Below are 13,252 nucleotides of genomic sequence, written 5' to 3' on the forward strand. Positions count from 1 at the left end.
CGCTGGACCTTTGCGCCTCCGCTGCCCAAGGACACCTTCGCCCTGGCGCACACGGCGGCGGCGAGCGGGGGCGAGCTCTTCGTCACCGGGGGCTCGCTGCGCTACCTGCTGCTGCGCTTCTCTGTCCGGGAGCAGCGCTGGCGCGCCGCGCCCACCGGGGGCGGCAGGGACCGCACGGCCGAGATGGTGGCGGTCAGAGGCTTCCTCTATCGCTTCGACCTCAACCGCAGCCTGGGCATCAGCGTGTACCGCTGCAGCGCCAGTGCCCGCCTCTGGTACGAGTGCGCCACGTACCGGACGCCGTACCCCGAGGCCTTCCAGTGCGCCGTGGTGGACGAGCTCGTCTACTGCGTGGGGCGCCGGCGCACGCTGCGCTTCCTGGCCGACAGCATCTCGCCCAGGTTTGTGCCCGAAATGCGGCAGGCCTTCCCTTCCCCGCAGGGCACCCTCCTGCCCACCGTCCTGACCTTGCCCGGTCCTGATGTGCCCCAGACCAGGGTCTAGCAGCCCGTCTGCTGGGCTCCTTCTGCAAGACTAGACGGAAAAACACCCCCTACCCATCGCGGCATGGGCCATTTCTGGGAGATCGGGGTGCAGGGGAATCTGGCCAGCAAGAGGTGAATTTCAGTCCCGCCTCCTCCACAGTCTGGGCTTCTTAGCTGCGTCTTTGCCCTCTTTGGGCAGCCACCCTAGTGTGAAAATGAAACAGAGGACTGATGTCCTGAGGCCCAGGGTGCCCACGTCTGCAGGGTTGACCACCACCTTGCTTGAGGTCTGAATTTGGTGGGGAGGGGGGTACCAGGATCCTAGCAAAGTTCAGGGGCACAGCCTTATCACAGGCACGGTTCCAGAGGTTTTTTGACTCCCAGTGACCCCTCAAGCTGACCCTGCTGGATCTGGGCCAGCCCTCTCTAAGCCACCAGGGCCTCTTCCTAACCATTGGCCACTGAGCCCCAACCTCCAGAAGCCCCTGGGACACACACAGGTGGAGAAAATTGAGGGGGGCTGTTCAGCAGGACTAGGACAAGCCCGGGGAGCCCCAGGGGGCCTAGCCAGAGGGAGCGATGGCTGGAGAGAGAGCCAACTGGAGCAGAGCGCCAGTTGAAGCCGCCCACGGGAACTCTTGCCTGCAGAGTGAATTGACCGAAGCCCACTTTGCTTTTCCTCATTACATGGAATTGCAGTGTACTGGAAGGAGGAGAAGCCTCCACGTTTAGCGTCCATTTATAAAGGGACATCTGCTTGCAGGGTCTACTGAGAATACAGTTGATGGCAAGGAAAAAATAAATGTGATCCAAGGGCCACCCTCCTGCTGGGCCCATTGTTATTTGACCACTGCACTCTCTCCCCAGATCTCAGAACCCTTCACAGTACAGCCACTGACGCGACCCAGCCCTCACCTTGGGAGCTGGGGGCAGCCCTTTCAGGGGGTGAGAGGTGATGGCATCCTTTGCCTTCCCTGAGCCTGTGGTTGCCTGGTCTGCCTCATCAGACAGGAGCAGGCCAGGGAGGGGCAGGCCCACGGTGGAGCTGAGGGACCAGCAAGTTCTCCTGCTGCACCGAGAGACTGGGCCCTCCTTTCACATCAGGTTGGCAAATTCTCAAAGGGAGGAAAGGCTTCCACCCTTGGGAAGTTACCTCTTCTTCCCAGAAGGAAGGGAGAGAGACTAGTCCAATCTATTACCATGGCGCTGATCCATCTCCAAGGGAGATGCATATACCGACAGGAAAGCAGTCGTGCTCTTGGTACCAGCCGGAAGCCAGGAGACCCGGGACTACTTCTGAAGTGAGCGGCGGCATCAGGAAAGAGGAAGAGAAGGCAGGTGCGCCTCAGCGGGCCTGACAGGTGGGGAGGTGGGAGTGCTCAGACTTCTGCAACCCTGTCTTGAAAACAGGAAGGACAATCTGTGTCCTGCTCTGCCTGGGGGATAAAGGTGAGCACCTGGCAGGAGCTTGTGTCCCTGCAGCTGCTGGGGCTGAGCTGGGGGTCTTTTTGGAAGAGGAGGGATTGGAACAAAGAACCAGAGGAGGTTGGTGTAGAGAGGAAACCTTTCCTTGGACCTCAGAAGCCCACCTTCCCTATTCTAGGGCTTGGGAGGTGAGGCAGCTTAGTTTATTTCTAGGCTGGAAGCTGGGGGAGGAAAGATAGCTGAGACTATGGCTGGAGTCCGGGAGAGTGACTGCCTCTCCAAACCCACTCCACCACCAAGGCCATGCTCAAGTTCATAGTCAGCACGTGTTCGTGGACCTCCCGGGGACCCGGAGGGGAGGGGAGACGTGATGCCCGGCAGGGGAAAGGGTGGAGAGCCCCATCTGGGAGCCGGAACAGGTAGAACCAGATCCAGGCCAGAGGCAGGCCTCCGATAAGGAGCCAGGCAGAGGACAAGACCTCAGCCGAGCTGGGTAGGGCATGGGGGAAGGCTCCAAGCCAAGGGTGAGAGCTAGGGCTCGCTCTGGGAAAACCTTCAGAAGCCCGTCACATACACACGGCAGGGACTAGGGAAACGGATCAAGGGGTGAAGCAGCAAAGCTGGCTCCAGACCAGTGGTGGTGGCTGTGTTCTTCGTGACCAAGGGAGAGCTGAAACTCGGGCCGAGGCTGAGACAGGACGGTGCTGCACGTCTCGTCTGCCTCCCGCGCTCCCACGGCAGACATCACTGACCGATCGCCGTGTCCTTTCTTGTTGAGCTCTTTCCATGGCCTCAGAGCTATTTCAGCACGGGGCCCAGGAAGTCATTACCAGCAGATCAGGGCTAGTGCGTTCCTGGCCTGGGTCTCCAGAGCTGGATTTAGGGATGAAAGCTGTCAGGGCAAGGTAGTCCAGGGGCCTGCAAAGACCACCTGGGGCTGTGACAATTAGGGTTCATTTGTTGTTGCTCAGTCGTGTCTGACTCTTTGCGACCCCATGGACTGTAGCCCGCCAGGCTCCTCTGCCCATGGGATTTCCTAGGCAAGAATTCTGGAGTGGGTTGCCATTTCCTTCTCCAGAGGACCTTCTCCACCCAGGATCAGACCCATGTCTCCTGCATTGGCAGGCAGATTCTTTAGCACTGAGCCACCGGGGAAGCCCCAGGATTCATTTACAGAATGTTTAAACCAGGTGCTACCCCGGGTGTTAGAGACACAGCACATCCCTGTCCTCGTGGAGCTGGCACTCTGGCTATGGAGAACAGGCAGTTTAAAAAAAAAAAGCAAGTACATAAAGAAACAAACAGCAGCCACGCTGCACGCAGTCGGCAGAGGGGAGAAGCAGGGGCGGTGGGGTGGTGCGAGCAGGCTCCCTGACCAGTCGAGGCTGTGCAGAGCCCTGAGGGGGCATCCTGCAGAGACCAGGGCTCCGGGCCAGGAGGCCTGGCCTGCCTCCCGAAGGGCTTTGCCACGCCAGCGGGGGCGGGGAGCAGGACTGCCTCCCAGGCGCTCCATCTTGGTGCGTGAGGAGGGCAGGAGCCCAGCTCTTCTGCTTCCACCTTTACCTATAAAGGAGAGAGTCCCGTTACACTGACATTCTTGAGAGAGGGGCCTTGGCTGGAGGTAAGCTACATTCCCCAGAGAGAAGCAGAGTTTACACATTTAGGTACTGAAGTCGCTCAGTCGTGTTCGTCTCTTTGCGACCCCATGGACTGTAGCCCACCAGGCCCCTCCGTCCATGGAATTTTCCAGGCAAGAGCACTGGAGTGGGTCGTCATTTCCTCCTCCAGGGGATCTTCCCAACCCAGGGCTCAAACCCAGGTCTCCCACATTGCAGGCAGACGCTTTACCATCTGAGCCACCGGGGAAGTATATGCATTTAGGAGAGAGGGTCAGAATAACACATGATGCCCCATCTGAATACGTCAGCCAGCCCGTGTGGCTCCGTGCTGGCAGAGTCCAGGATCTCCACTGGCCTCTTCAGTAGCCGTGTCCGTTGTCCTCTCGCCCTCGGCCTCAGAGTGGCCTGTGTGTCGCTTGGCTTCTCCATGGCTCATCTGTCCTTCTTTCCTAATGTGAGTTCTTTCTTCTTTAGGAAAACAAAAACCTTAAGTTCGAGTTGTTTTGCACATTAGGCCAACCATGCCATTATAGAAAAAAACTGGAAAATAGAGAAAGGTATTAAAAAAACTCCCCAATTTTCCACCCAAAGACAAACCCCCGCTGTGGTGTGGGTCCCTCTGGTCTGTTTTCCTGTGTGTGATTTTTCTTTGGCTTGATTTTTGCCTCGGTGTGATTATGCTGAATATACAATTCAGTTGCTTCCCTTTTTTTTTAACTTAGCGTTATAGAATAAGCATTTTCCCGTGTTATTACAAACCCTCGGTAAACATCATTTCAATAGTTGCACAATATTCCATCCAGTGGACCTGCCATGGTTTATTTAAACATTCCCCCTCCGTCAGGCCTGTAGATATTTTTTTTTCCCTGTGGGTTTCTTTTTCCGTCATAAATAAAGCACCCTTTGTTTTCGCGTTCCTCTCTGTCTGAGGCCTCCATCAATATTTACAAGAGAAGCAGTTCTGTCTGGAAGAACCAGGTTGCTGAAACAACCATAGCACCGCAGCAGTTGCCTGCCTGGGGCCTGGGCCCCGCTCTTACTGCAGGGCTCAGAGCTGCCCTTGAGAATGGCCAGTGGGAAGGGCGAAGCCGGAGGCCCTGCTGCCCTGGGGATTCCTGGAGCTAGAATGTAAGACAAGGGTTCCCGCCCTGCACGCCAGGCACTGAGCGCTCGCTTTTTACACCTCCCCTCACAAGCCCATTTTACAAGTGAGAAGAGTGAGGCTCAGTGAACACAAGGACACTTGCTAAAGACCCTCAGTCTCCTGAAAAGCTTCCTTGACCCTGGCCTGCCCACTCAGCACGCCGTTCTTTCCCTTCCTCTACCGTGAGGCACAGAGCCAAGGATGTGGCATCCGCTGTCTCCTGCCCCTCATCCCTGTCCATCCCCCACCGGCCGATGATGCTCTATCCTTGAAACTGGAACTCAAAAGAAACTGTCCTAAGCTCCCCAATCCTCCACACCTGCATCTATCAAATGGGTTTGCTACTGCCAGCCTCGAGCGGAGCTGTAAGGACTGGTCCCGGGGCTGCTCCACGGTCGGTCCCAGAAGCAGCATCGTCTTCTGCAGGGAGGCTGCCCTAACCCAGCTCAGGGGAGGGATCCCTCATACTCCCACTGCCCTTTCGTAGTGGCCTGGTCCCGTGGAAGGAGGTCGTCTGACTTTTAAGCTCCAGATGCCCCATCTTGTTTAACAAAGTCTAGGGACTGGGGGAGGAGGCTTGAGCTATGCATAGACCATCCAGGCTTTGAGATGAACCTCTGCAGTCCTTCAACAGGGTGAGTGACTGGCTGACCTGAGTTTCTCAGACTCAAAGCGTTAGGCATTTCCCCAGGGCATCCGACAGCAGTGAAGAGCTTCAGAGGCTGCTCAGAGCCCCTGGAAACCTTGAGAAGGTGCACAATGGTACAGATGGGAGGGTAGGAGCCCCTCAGAGTACCTGGGAGACCCACGTGCTGTCTGGCCTGCAGATAATCAAAGCCACAGCCAGGCGCCCAGCACGCCCCATCTTTGTCATCCTTACCTGGAAGGCACTTGGGGCCCCAGGGTTATCCTCGGAGTCCCCTGAGGCTGTGGCTCCAGCTAGAAGGAGCCCCCCAGGCAGACAGGAGGCTGCAGTGGAGGAGGAGTGGACAAAGGGGGCTGAAACGCAAAAGGAGGCGGTGCCCCCAGGGGTAGGAGATGAGGCGACAGGCAGCTGGGGAACCAGAAGAGAGGACCGCCGCAGGGCGAGTCTCTACAAACAGCTCCCAGGCAGACTCAGGTTTTTGACAAGTGGGATGTGGGTCAAAATAAAACAAAAATGAAAAAGTGATGGAGTCTTGGTCGCCTTTTTCTGTGTGTGCAGGGAGGCAGTGGAGACACGGATCTTGTCCCAACAATGATGACAACCATATTCCCCCGCTCCGGGCTCTGTGCAAACCCTTAACCGTCATTCCCTCATCAAATCCTTCCTGGAACACCTCTGCCAGGAAGTGATTATCCTCATAATACAGGGGAGGAAACGGAGGCAGGACGTTTCACAACATTGAAAGTTATTATTTGAGACCTATTCTAAAATCTGCCTTTGTTATTAAAAAACTGGAGGAGAGAAATCAATCACTGAAAATACATTTATTGAGTACTAATGGCGTTAGGGGTAAAGAACCCACCCTCCAACGCAGGGGACACAAGAGATGTGGATTCAATACCTAGTTTGCGAAGATCCCCTTGAGGAGGGCATGGCAACCAACTCCAGAATTCTTGCCTGGAGAATCCCATGGACAGAGGAGCCCGGTGGGCTATGTCATAGGGTCACACAGAGTTGGGCACGACTGAAGTGACTTCACATGCACACATGCAGGCTGTGCTTATATGATTTCATTTTATTCTCAAAACCACCCAGTAGATGGCAAAATGAGCCAAATTCTCCCCTTCCCATCAATTTCTCCACCCTTGATCTGGCCATGAGACTTCCTTTTTTTTTTTTAAATATGTATGTATTCTTCTACACTTACTTTTTTCCATTTAATATAATGTTCTCCTATGTTTTAGCTGCACCATTCAGCTTCTGGGATTTTAATTCCCTGACTAGCGGTTGAACCTGGGCCACCACAATGAAAACGCTGAGTCTTAACCACTGGACTGCCAGGGAGTCCCCAATACTTGCTTTTAATAGCTTGGACGCTGGGTTTACCCTCTTGCTCTTAAAAACCCTGAGATTTCCACCATGGGCACAAGCCTGGGCTAGCCTCCTGGACACGTGGGAGACACGTGGTCTGCTTATCAGTTCCCCCAGTCCACAGTCAGCCAAACACAAGAGCCACTGACCACAGACACCCCAGCGAGCAAGCCCAGCCAAGACCAGCAGACCACCTGGCTGAACCCAGCCCAGAGTGATGTGATTGAAAAGTATTGCCGGCCATGTCAGTAAACAAAGGGCGTTGCCACCCTCAAGCCATCGTTGTAGCCCTCGGGACAGCGAGTCCTGAGGGAGCACCGGACGGAGTCAGGATGCTCCCTCATCCAGCAGTCAGCCCCTGAAGCCACCCACAGAGGTGCGCATGGAGGAGATCCAGAGCAGGACACAGCGGGTAGTGGCCCCAGACAGCGGAGGCACATGTCAAAGGACTGACAGTGAGCCTGACCCCAAAGCACCAAATGCCGTAACTTGAGATAGCTAATGTTCCTTAATTAACAGTAATCTTTTGGTGTTGTGACTACCTGGTTTTTGTTGCAAAACCTCCTATACTTCCTGAACTCCCTCCCTTACCTCTTGGGAGCAGTCCCTCAGAGTTATCTGAGATGCTGTGTCCTGGGCTTAAGTCCTCAGTTTGTCCATTAAATAAAACATAACAGGCTTCTCAGGTGGCTCAGTGGTAAAGAAGCCACCTGCCAATGCAAGAGATGTAGGAGATGCAGGTTCAATCCCTGGGTTGGAAAGATCCCCTGGAGTGGGAAATGGCAACCCACTCTAGTTTTCTTGCCTGGAAAATTCCATGGACAGAGGAGTCTAGCAGAATGCAGCCCTTGGGGTGGGAAGAATCAGACACAGCTGAGAACAGCACAGCTTAGCCTCAACTTTCAGGGTCTTTGTTTTTCTTTTAGACAACAGGGCCAATTCACTGATGCATGAACAAAACATCAGGCTGCGGGTTTAAACCACTATGTACTGGAGTGGTTGGAACTCAGCAATACGCAAGCGATACAGCACTGCTGTGAGACACACACTTATCACTATTTTATAGCAAAGGAACCTAAAGTTCAAGAAAATGACCTGACTTTCCCATGTAGACTTTAAAAAATGTGCAATGTGAGAGTTGCCAGTTAAGCTTTATTGGGGACAAAACGAGAACCTGAGCGTGGGAGACAGCATTTCAGATAGCTCTGAGAAACTGCTCCAAGGAGGTGGGCAGAGGAGCTAGAATATATATAGGAGTTTTGCCACAAAGGGCAGGTAGTTGGGAACAACAAAAGATTGTTGTTAAAGAAGCCAGGTATCTCAAGTTAAAATTAGCACTTTGCCAACAAAAGTCCCTCTAGTCAAAGCTATGGCTTTTCCTGTGGTCATGTATGGATGTGAGACTTACTTGGACTACAAAGAAAGCTGAGCGACGAGGAATTGATGCTTTTGAACTATGGTGTTGGAGAAGACTCTTGAGAGTCCCTTGGACTGCAAGGAGATCCAACCAGTCAATCCTAAAGGAGATTAGTCCTGAATATTCATTGGAAGGACTGCTGCTGAAGCTGAAACTCCAATACTTTGGCCACCTGATGGGAAAAACTGACTCATTGGAAAAGACCCTGATGCTGGGAAAGATTGAAGGTGGGGGGAGAAGGGGACGACAGAGGATGAGATGGTTGGATGGCATGGGTTTGAGTAGGCTCTGGGAATTGGTGATGGACATGGAGGCCTGGCATGCTGCAGTCCATGGGGTTGCAAAGGGTTGGACATGACTGAGCAACTGAACTGAACTATTTATGAGATGATGCAAGATTCTGGCTGACTGAAATCATTCCTTTGATACACACCTCAGCTATCTGCAGCCAGTATCCTGTGTTTTCACATCCTGAGTGTCCTCAGGGCTCACCGTGGAGAGTGGCTGCAGTCTGGTGGCTGCTGGATGGCATGTATCCTTTCCTTCCTGAGCTTCCCCAGGGCTCACCAGCTGAACATCCATGGTGGCTGCGATTGCTGGTTACATCCTGGTTTACTTACATGGCAGGAAGCATTCCATCTCTCAGCCTGAGCGTGTGGTCTCAGCATCCCTGGCCAGGTTGTTCCCCACGCGTCAATCAGGGCACCTCATGCCACACGCTTAACCCTCCAACGCTTCAGCCTCGGTCTGGCCCCAGTGAGCTCCCCACGGGTCAATCAGGGCACCTCACGCCACACGCTTGACCCCCCAGCGCTTCAGCCTCGGTCTGCCCCCAGGGAGCTCCCCACGGGTCAGTCAGGGCACCTCACGCCACACGCTTGACCCCCCAGCGCTTCAGCCTCGGTCTGCCCCCAGGGAGCTCCCCACGGGTCAGTCAGGGCACCTCACGCCAGACGCTTGACCCCCCAGCGCTTCAGCCTCGGTCTGCCCCCAGGGAGCTCCCCACGGGAGCGAGAATGTCTCGTCTGCCTCCATCCTTGGCACCAGCATGGAGCAGCCCCACCACTCGGCTCACAGGAAGCTGAGCTGCATCCTGGTTTGAAATGCATCGTCGAGTCCTGTGGCTGGCTGTGCAGCACTGCCCAGATGGCTCATTCGCTGTCTCCAAGAAGCACTGTGCCATACCTTGTGCCCTTTCCTGAAACAGCCTCCCTGTTGGCGTGCAGTGTCCGGAGCACAGCGGTTCTGCTGCAGGTGTCAGCTCCTGTCCTCTGCCCACAAGAAGGGCAAGCCGCACCGCCAGGGAGGCACCACTCCCCCCAACCCTGCAGGGCCTGCCTGGCAGGAGGTGGTATATAAACACCCCAGCTCCCTCAGCCCCAGGCGGGAACTCAGGCTCGGTCTGTACACTGGCTCCTAGACAACAGCCCTTAACAAAGTCACTCCTGTCCGGTGTATTGACGTTGCAGCCTGCTCCTCCTGCCTCCCAGGGACTGTGGCGGAGGCACACTCTCCTTCCCCCTACCCACTCCCTCTTACCTTCTTTAGGCCTTCACAGCCCTGGCACCAACCGCCACCCCTGTTTCAAACAAGCTCTGGCATCTCTCATCTAAAAAGAAAAGCCACTTTTACACGACTCGCTGGATGGTGCAATAAATTAAAAGCACGAATACGCTCTAGAAGGTTAAAAACACTACACAAATATAATGTGTCCTGATTTGTAATGAGTGTCAAAGTGATGTGGCAGCTCTGCGCTCCTGAAAACAGTTTATGTTCTGAAGCTTTGTGATTGTTTCTCCTGCAATCATGTTTATACTATCACACTTAGCAATCTTGACTTTGTAGAAAATAGGAGGGTTAGCTTTAACTTGCCCTCAATTTGAATCATAACAAATTCTGAGTGAACTCTTTAAAAAAAGAAAAATGCCTGCTCTTACAGAACACTTTCTGTCTTATCTGAAGGAGCAAAAATGTTGGATTTTGTACATAGAACCCTTTAAACCCCTGCCTGGTATCTTTCAGCCCCCTGATGTCACTTTCCAAGCCTGGTCTGTCTCCCCTGGACTACACAGTGGGGTAGGTTTGTGAGGAATGATGGCAAATTAGGGCAATACCAACCTCAAGGAAACCAGGAACATCATATCTTTAAGCTGTCTTAAAAAAAGCATTTTAACTGGGGTAAAATATACATGGAACCACTTGAAAATGTACAATTCAATGGCTTCAAGTACTTTCTGGGTGTCGTGTGTCTATGTTTTATCTGGTTACAAAAGGTATACAAACATTTATTGTGCTGACAAACAGGTACGGACGTCCCTGTGGTCCAGGAGTTAAGAATCCACCTGCCAATGCCAGGGCCACGGGTTTGACCCCTGGTCTGGGAAGTTTCCACGTGCCGCGGAGCGTCTAAGCCCGTGAGCCACACTCCAGAGCCTGCGCTCTGAAACGAGAGAGCTCACCACAGTGAGAAACCTGTGCACCCTAAGTAGAGCATAGCCCCTGCTCGTCGCAACTAGAGAAAGCCCACGCATAGCAACGAAGGCCCAGTGCAGCCAAAAATAAATCAGTATACACTCTTTTTAGTTCTTCAAAAGCAAACAAAAAAAGTTATTGCAGAATATACGAATGGGAAAATACAGAGAAGCCCAAAGAAGGCAGTAGAGGTCAGCCCCACTCCAAAATAATCCATCACTGTTTCTGACATCTTTATTTCTAGGCTCTTATTAAAATAATTAAAAGCAGCATCTTACTCTGTATTTAGAATATTGTGACTGCTTTCAAGCTTGAAGGATGTGTCACTGGATTTCTTTTCATTGTGGTAAAATACACATAACCTAAAACTCACCAATTTGGCCGTTTTTTTCAAGTGTGCAGTTCAGAGGCAGTTAAGTGTGCTTCCGTGGTCATGCACCCATCCCCATCAGCCACCCCCTGAACTTCTTCATCCCAAACCGGAACTCCGTGCTCGTTAAACCCTAAGGCCCATTCCTCGCTCCCCACCCCCACCCCTGGTAAGTGAAAGGTGCCTTTGACTTTGGAAAACGTCCCTTACAAGAATAAGGAAGTTCTCTGCTCCATCAGCACAGATGATTAGAAATGTGCCTTAAGCACAAAAACACACTGGGCTTCATTCATTCTGGAAAGTTCTACAAACTACGCAGAGCCCAGCTCAGTGGGATACTCTGGGGCAAAATAATCAATAGCTTATTTATCAAAGATGTCACGGCCCCTTCCTCATTTCCATGGCAAAAGACAAATGGAAAAGTGATCTCTCTGTTCCCTGTGAACTTGCTCCATCCTCACACTACACTCATTGCTTTGAGTGCTTTAACAGAAATATAGTTGGGAGAAGGTCAAGGAATTACGTTGTGGGTCCTAATTATGCAATTATGTGCCCTTAAGATGGGTGCTTATTCCCACTGCTGAGCATACACACCAAGGAAACCAGAATTGAAAGAGACACGTGTACCCCAAAGTTCATCGCAGCATTGCTTACAATAGCCTGGACATGGAAGCGACCTAGATGCCCATCGGCAGACAAATGGATAAGAAAGTTGTGGTACTTATACACAATGGAGTATTACTCAGCCATTAAAAAGAATGCATTTGAATCGTTCTAATGAGGTGGATCAGAGAAGGCAATGGCACCCCACTCCAGTACTCTTGCCTGGAAATCCCATGGATGGAGGAGCCTGGTAGGCTGTAGTTCTGGGGTTGCTAAGAGTCAGACGTGACTGAGCGACTTCCCTTTCACTTTTCACTTTCATGCATTGGAGAAGGAAATGGCAGCCCACTCCAGTGTTCTTGCCTGGAGAATTGCAGGGACGGGGGAGCCTGGTGGGCTTCTGTCTATGGGGTCGCACAGAGTCGGACACGACTAAAGCGACTTAGCAGCAGCAGCAATGAGGTGGATGAAACTGGAACCTATTATACAGAGTAAAGTAACTCAGAAAGAAAAACACCAATATAGTATATTAACACATATATACGGAATTTAGAAAGATGGTAACAATGACTATATGCGAGACACGACACACGTACACCCGTGGCTGACTCATGTCAGTGTATGGCAAAAGCCACTACAAGATTGTAAAATAATTAGCCTCCAATTAAAATAAATAAAGTAAAAAAAAAAAAAAAGAAAGAAACATGGATGCTTATTAAACATCCATCCCTGCAAGGTGCTGGAGTCCTGGTTGTGAACAGGTTGGATGCATTCTCCTGGGGAAGCCAGGAGTGCACAGGTGAGCAACCTCATGAAGTGGAGGCAGGCTGGCGTAAGCTCAGTGCAGGAAGTGAGAGGAGAGAGCCGGAGAAGGGCAGGAGCGACGGGGCTCGCTGTGATCCAGCTGGCTTCTCAGAGGAGGCGGCAGTGAAGCTGTGCGTGAAAGATGAGAAGGACTTAGCCGGGAGGGCGGCAGAAAAACGAGGACCGGGAAAAGAGGAGGGGCGGCCAAGAACAAGGGTCCTGTGTCCGCGCCGAGTGAAGGCCGGCGTGGCTGCGGAGGCGCGGGAGGCAGGGCAGCCCGGCCACGGGGGGGCACCCGCACCTGTCAGCTGGAGAAAGAAGGCTGGATTCTATCTTCAGCCCAATGAGAAACCTTCAGATAATTTTTCTTTTTGTTTGTCAATACGCTTTTTATTTCAGCAAAGTTTTTAGACATAAAGTTGCAAGGATAATACAGAGAATCCCCATATATCCACTGTTGTGAAGGTCTCACATTAACACTGTCCTTTGATCACAGCTAAGGAACCAACACTGATACATGGTCACTAACATAAGTCTACACTTTATTCAGGCTTCTTGTGTTTTCCTCCACGTCTTCTTTCTGTTCCAGGGTTCCACCCAAGATGCTTAAAAAATAAAAGGTTATTTTTTATCTTTTTTTCTCAAGTTGAAGTGTAGTTGATTTACCATGCTGTGTTAACTTCTGCTGTATCGCTAAGAGGTTCGGTTACACACACATTCTTTTTTATGTTCTTTTTCATTATAGTTGATCCCAGGGTATCGAATGTAGTTCCCTGTGGTGTACCGCGGGACCTCGCTGCTCATCCACTCTGTAACAGTGTGCGTCTGCTAACCCCAATCTCCCACCTGTCCCTCTCCTGCCCTCCTCTCCTCCTTGGCGAGCACAAGTCTGTCCT

General features: G+C 52.3%; 1 protein-coding gene across 1 annotated transcript in view; it reads left to right on the forward strand.

Moving 5' to 3' along the window:
* The window catches only part of KLHDC7A (kelch domain containing 7A), a 5,408-nt gene extending 2,481 nt beyond the window's left edge, over positions 1–2,927 (forward strand). The window contains exon 2 of the mRNA XM_010830221.1: positions 4–2,927. Coding sequence (XP_010828523.1) covers positions 4–504 — 501 coding nt within the window. The 3' untranslated portion in view covers positions 505–2,927. The remainder of the gene's footprint in view (positions 1–3) is intronic.
* The last annotated feature ends 10,325 nt before the right edge of the window (positions 2,928–13,252 follow it).

Source organism: Bison bison, unplaced genomic scaffold (genome assembly GCF_000754665.1).
Source record: "Bison bison bison isolate TAMUID 2011002044 unplaced genomic scaffold, Bison_UMD1.0 scf7180017864516, whole genome shotgun sequence".
Taxonomy (NCBI): domain Eukaryota; kingdom Metazoa; phylum Chordata; class Mammalia; order Artiodactyla; family Bovidae; genus Bison; species Bison bison.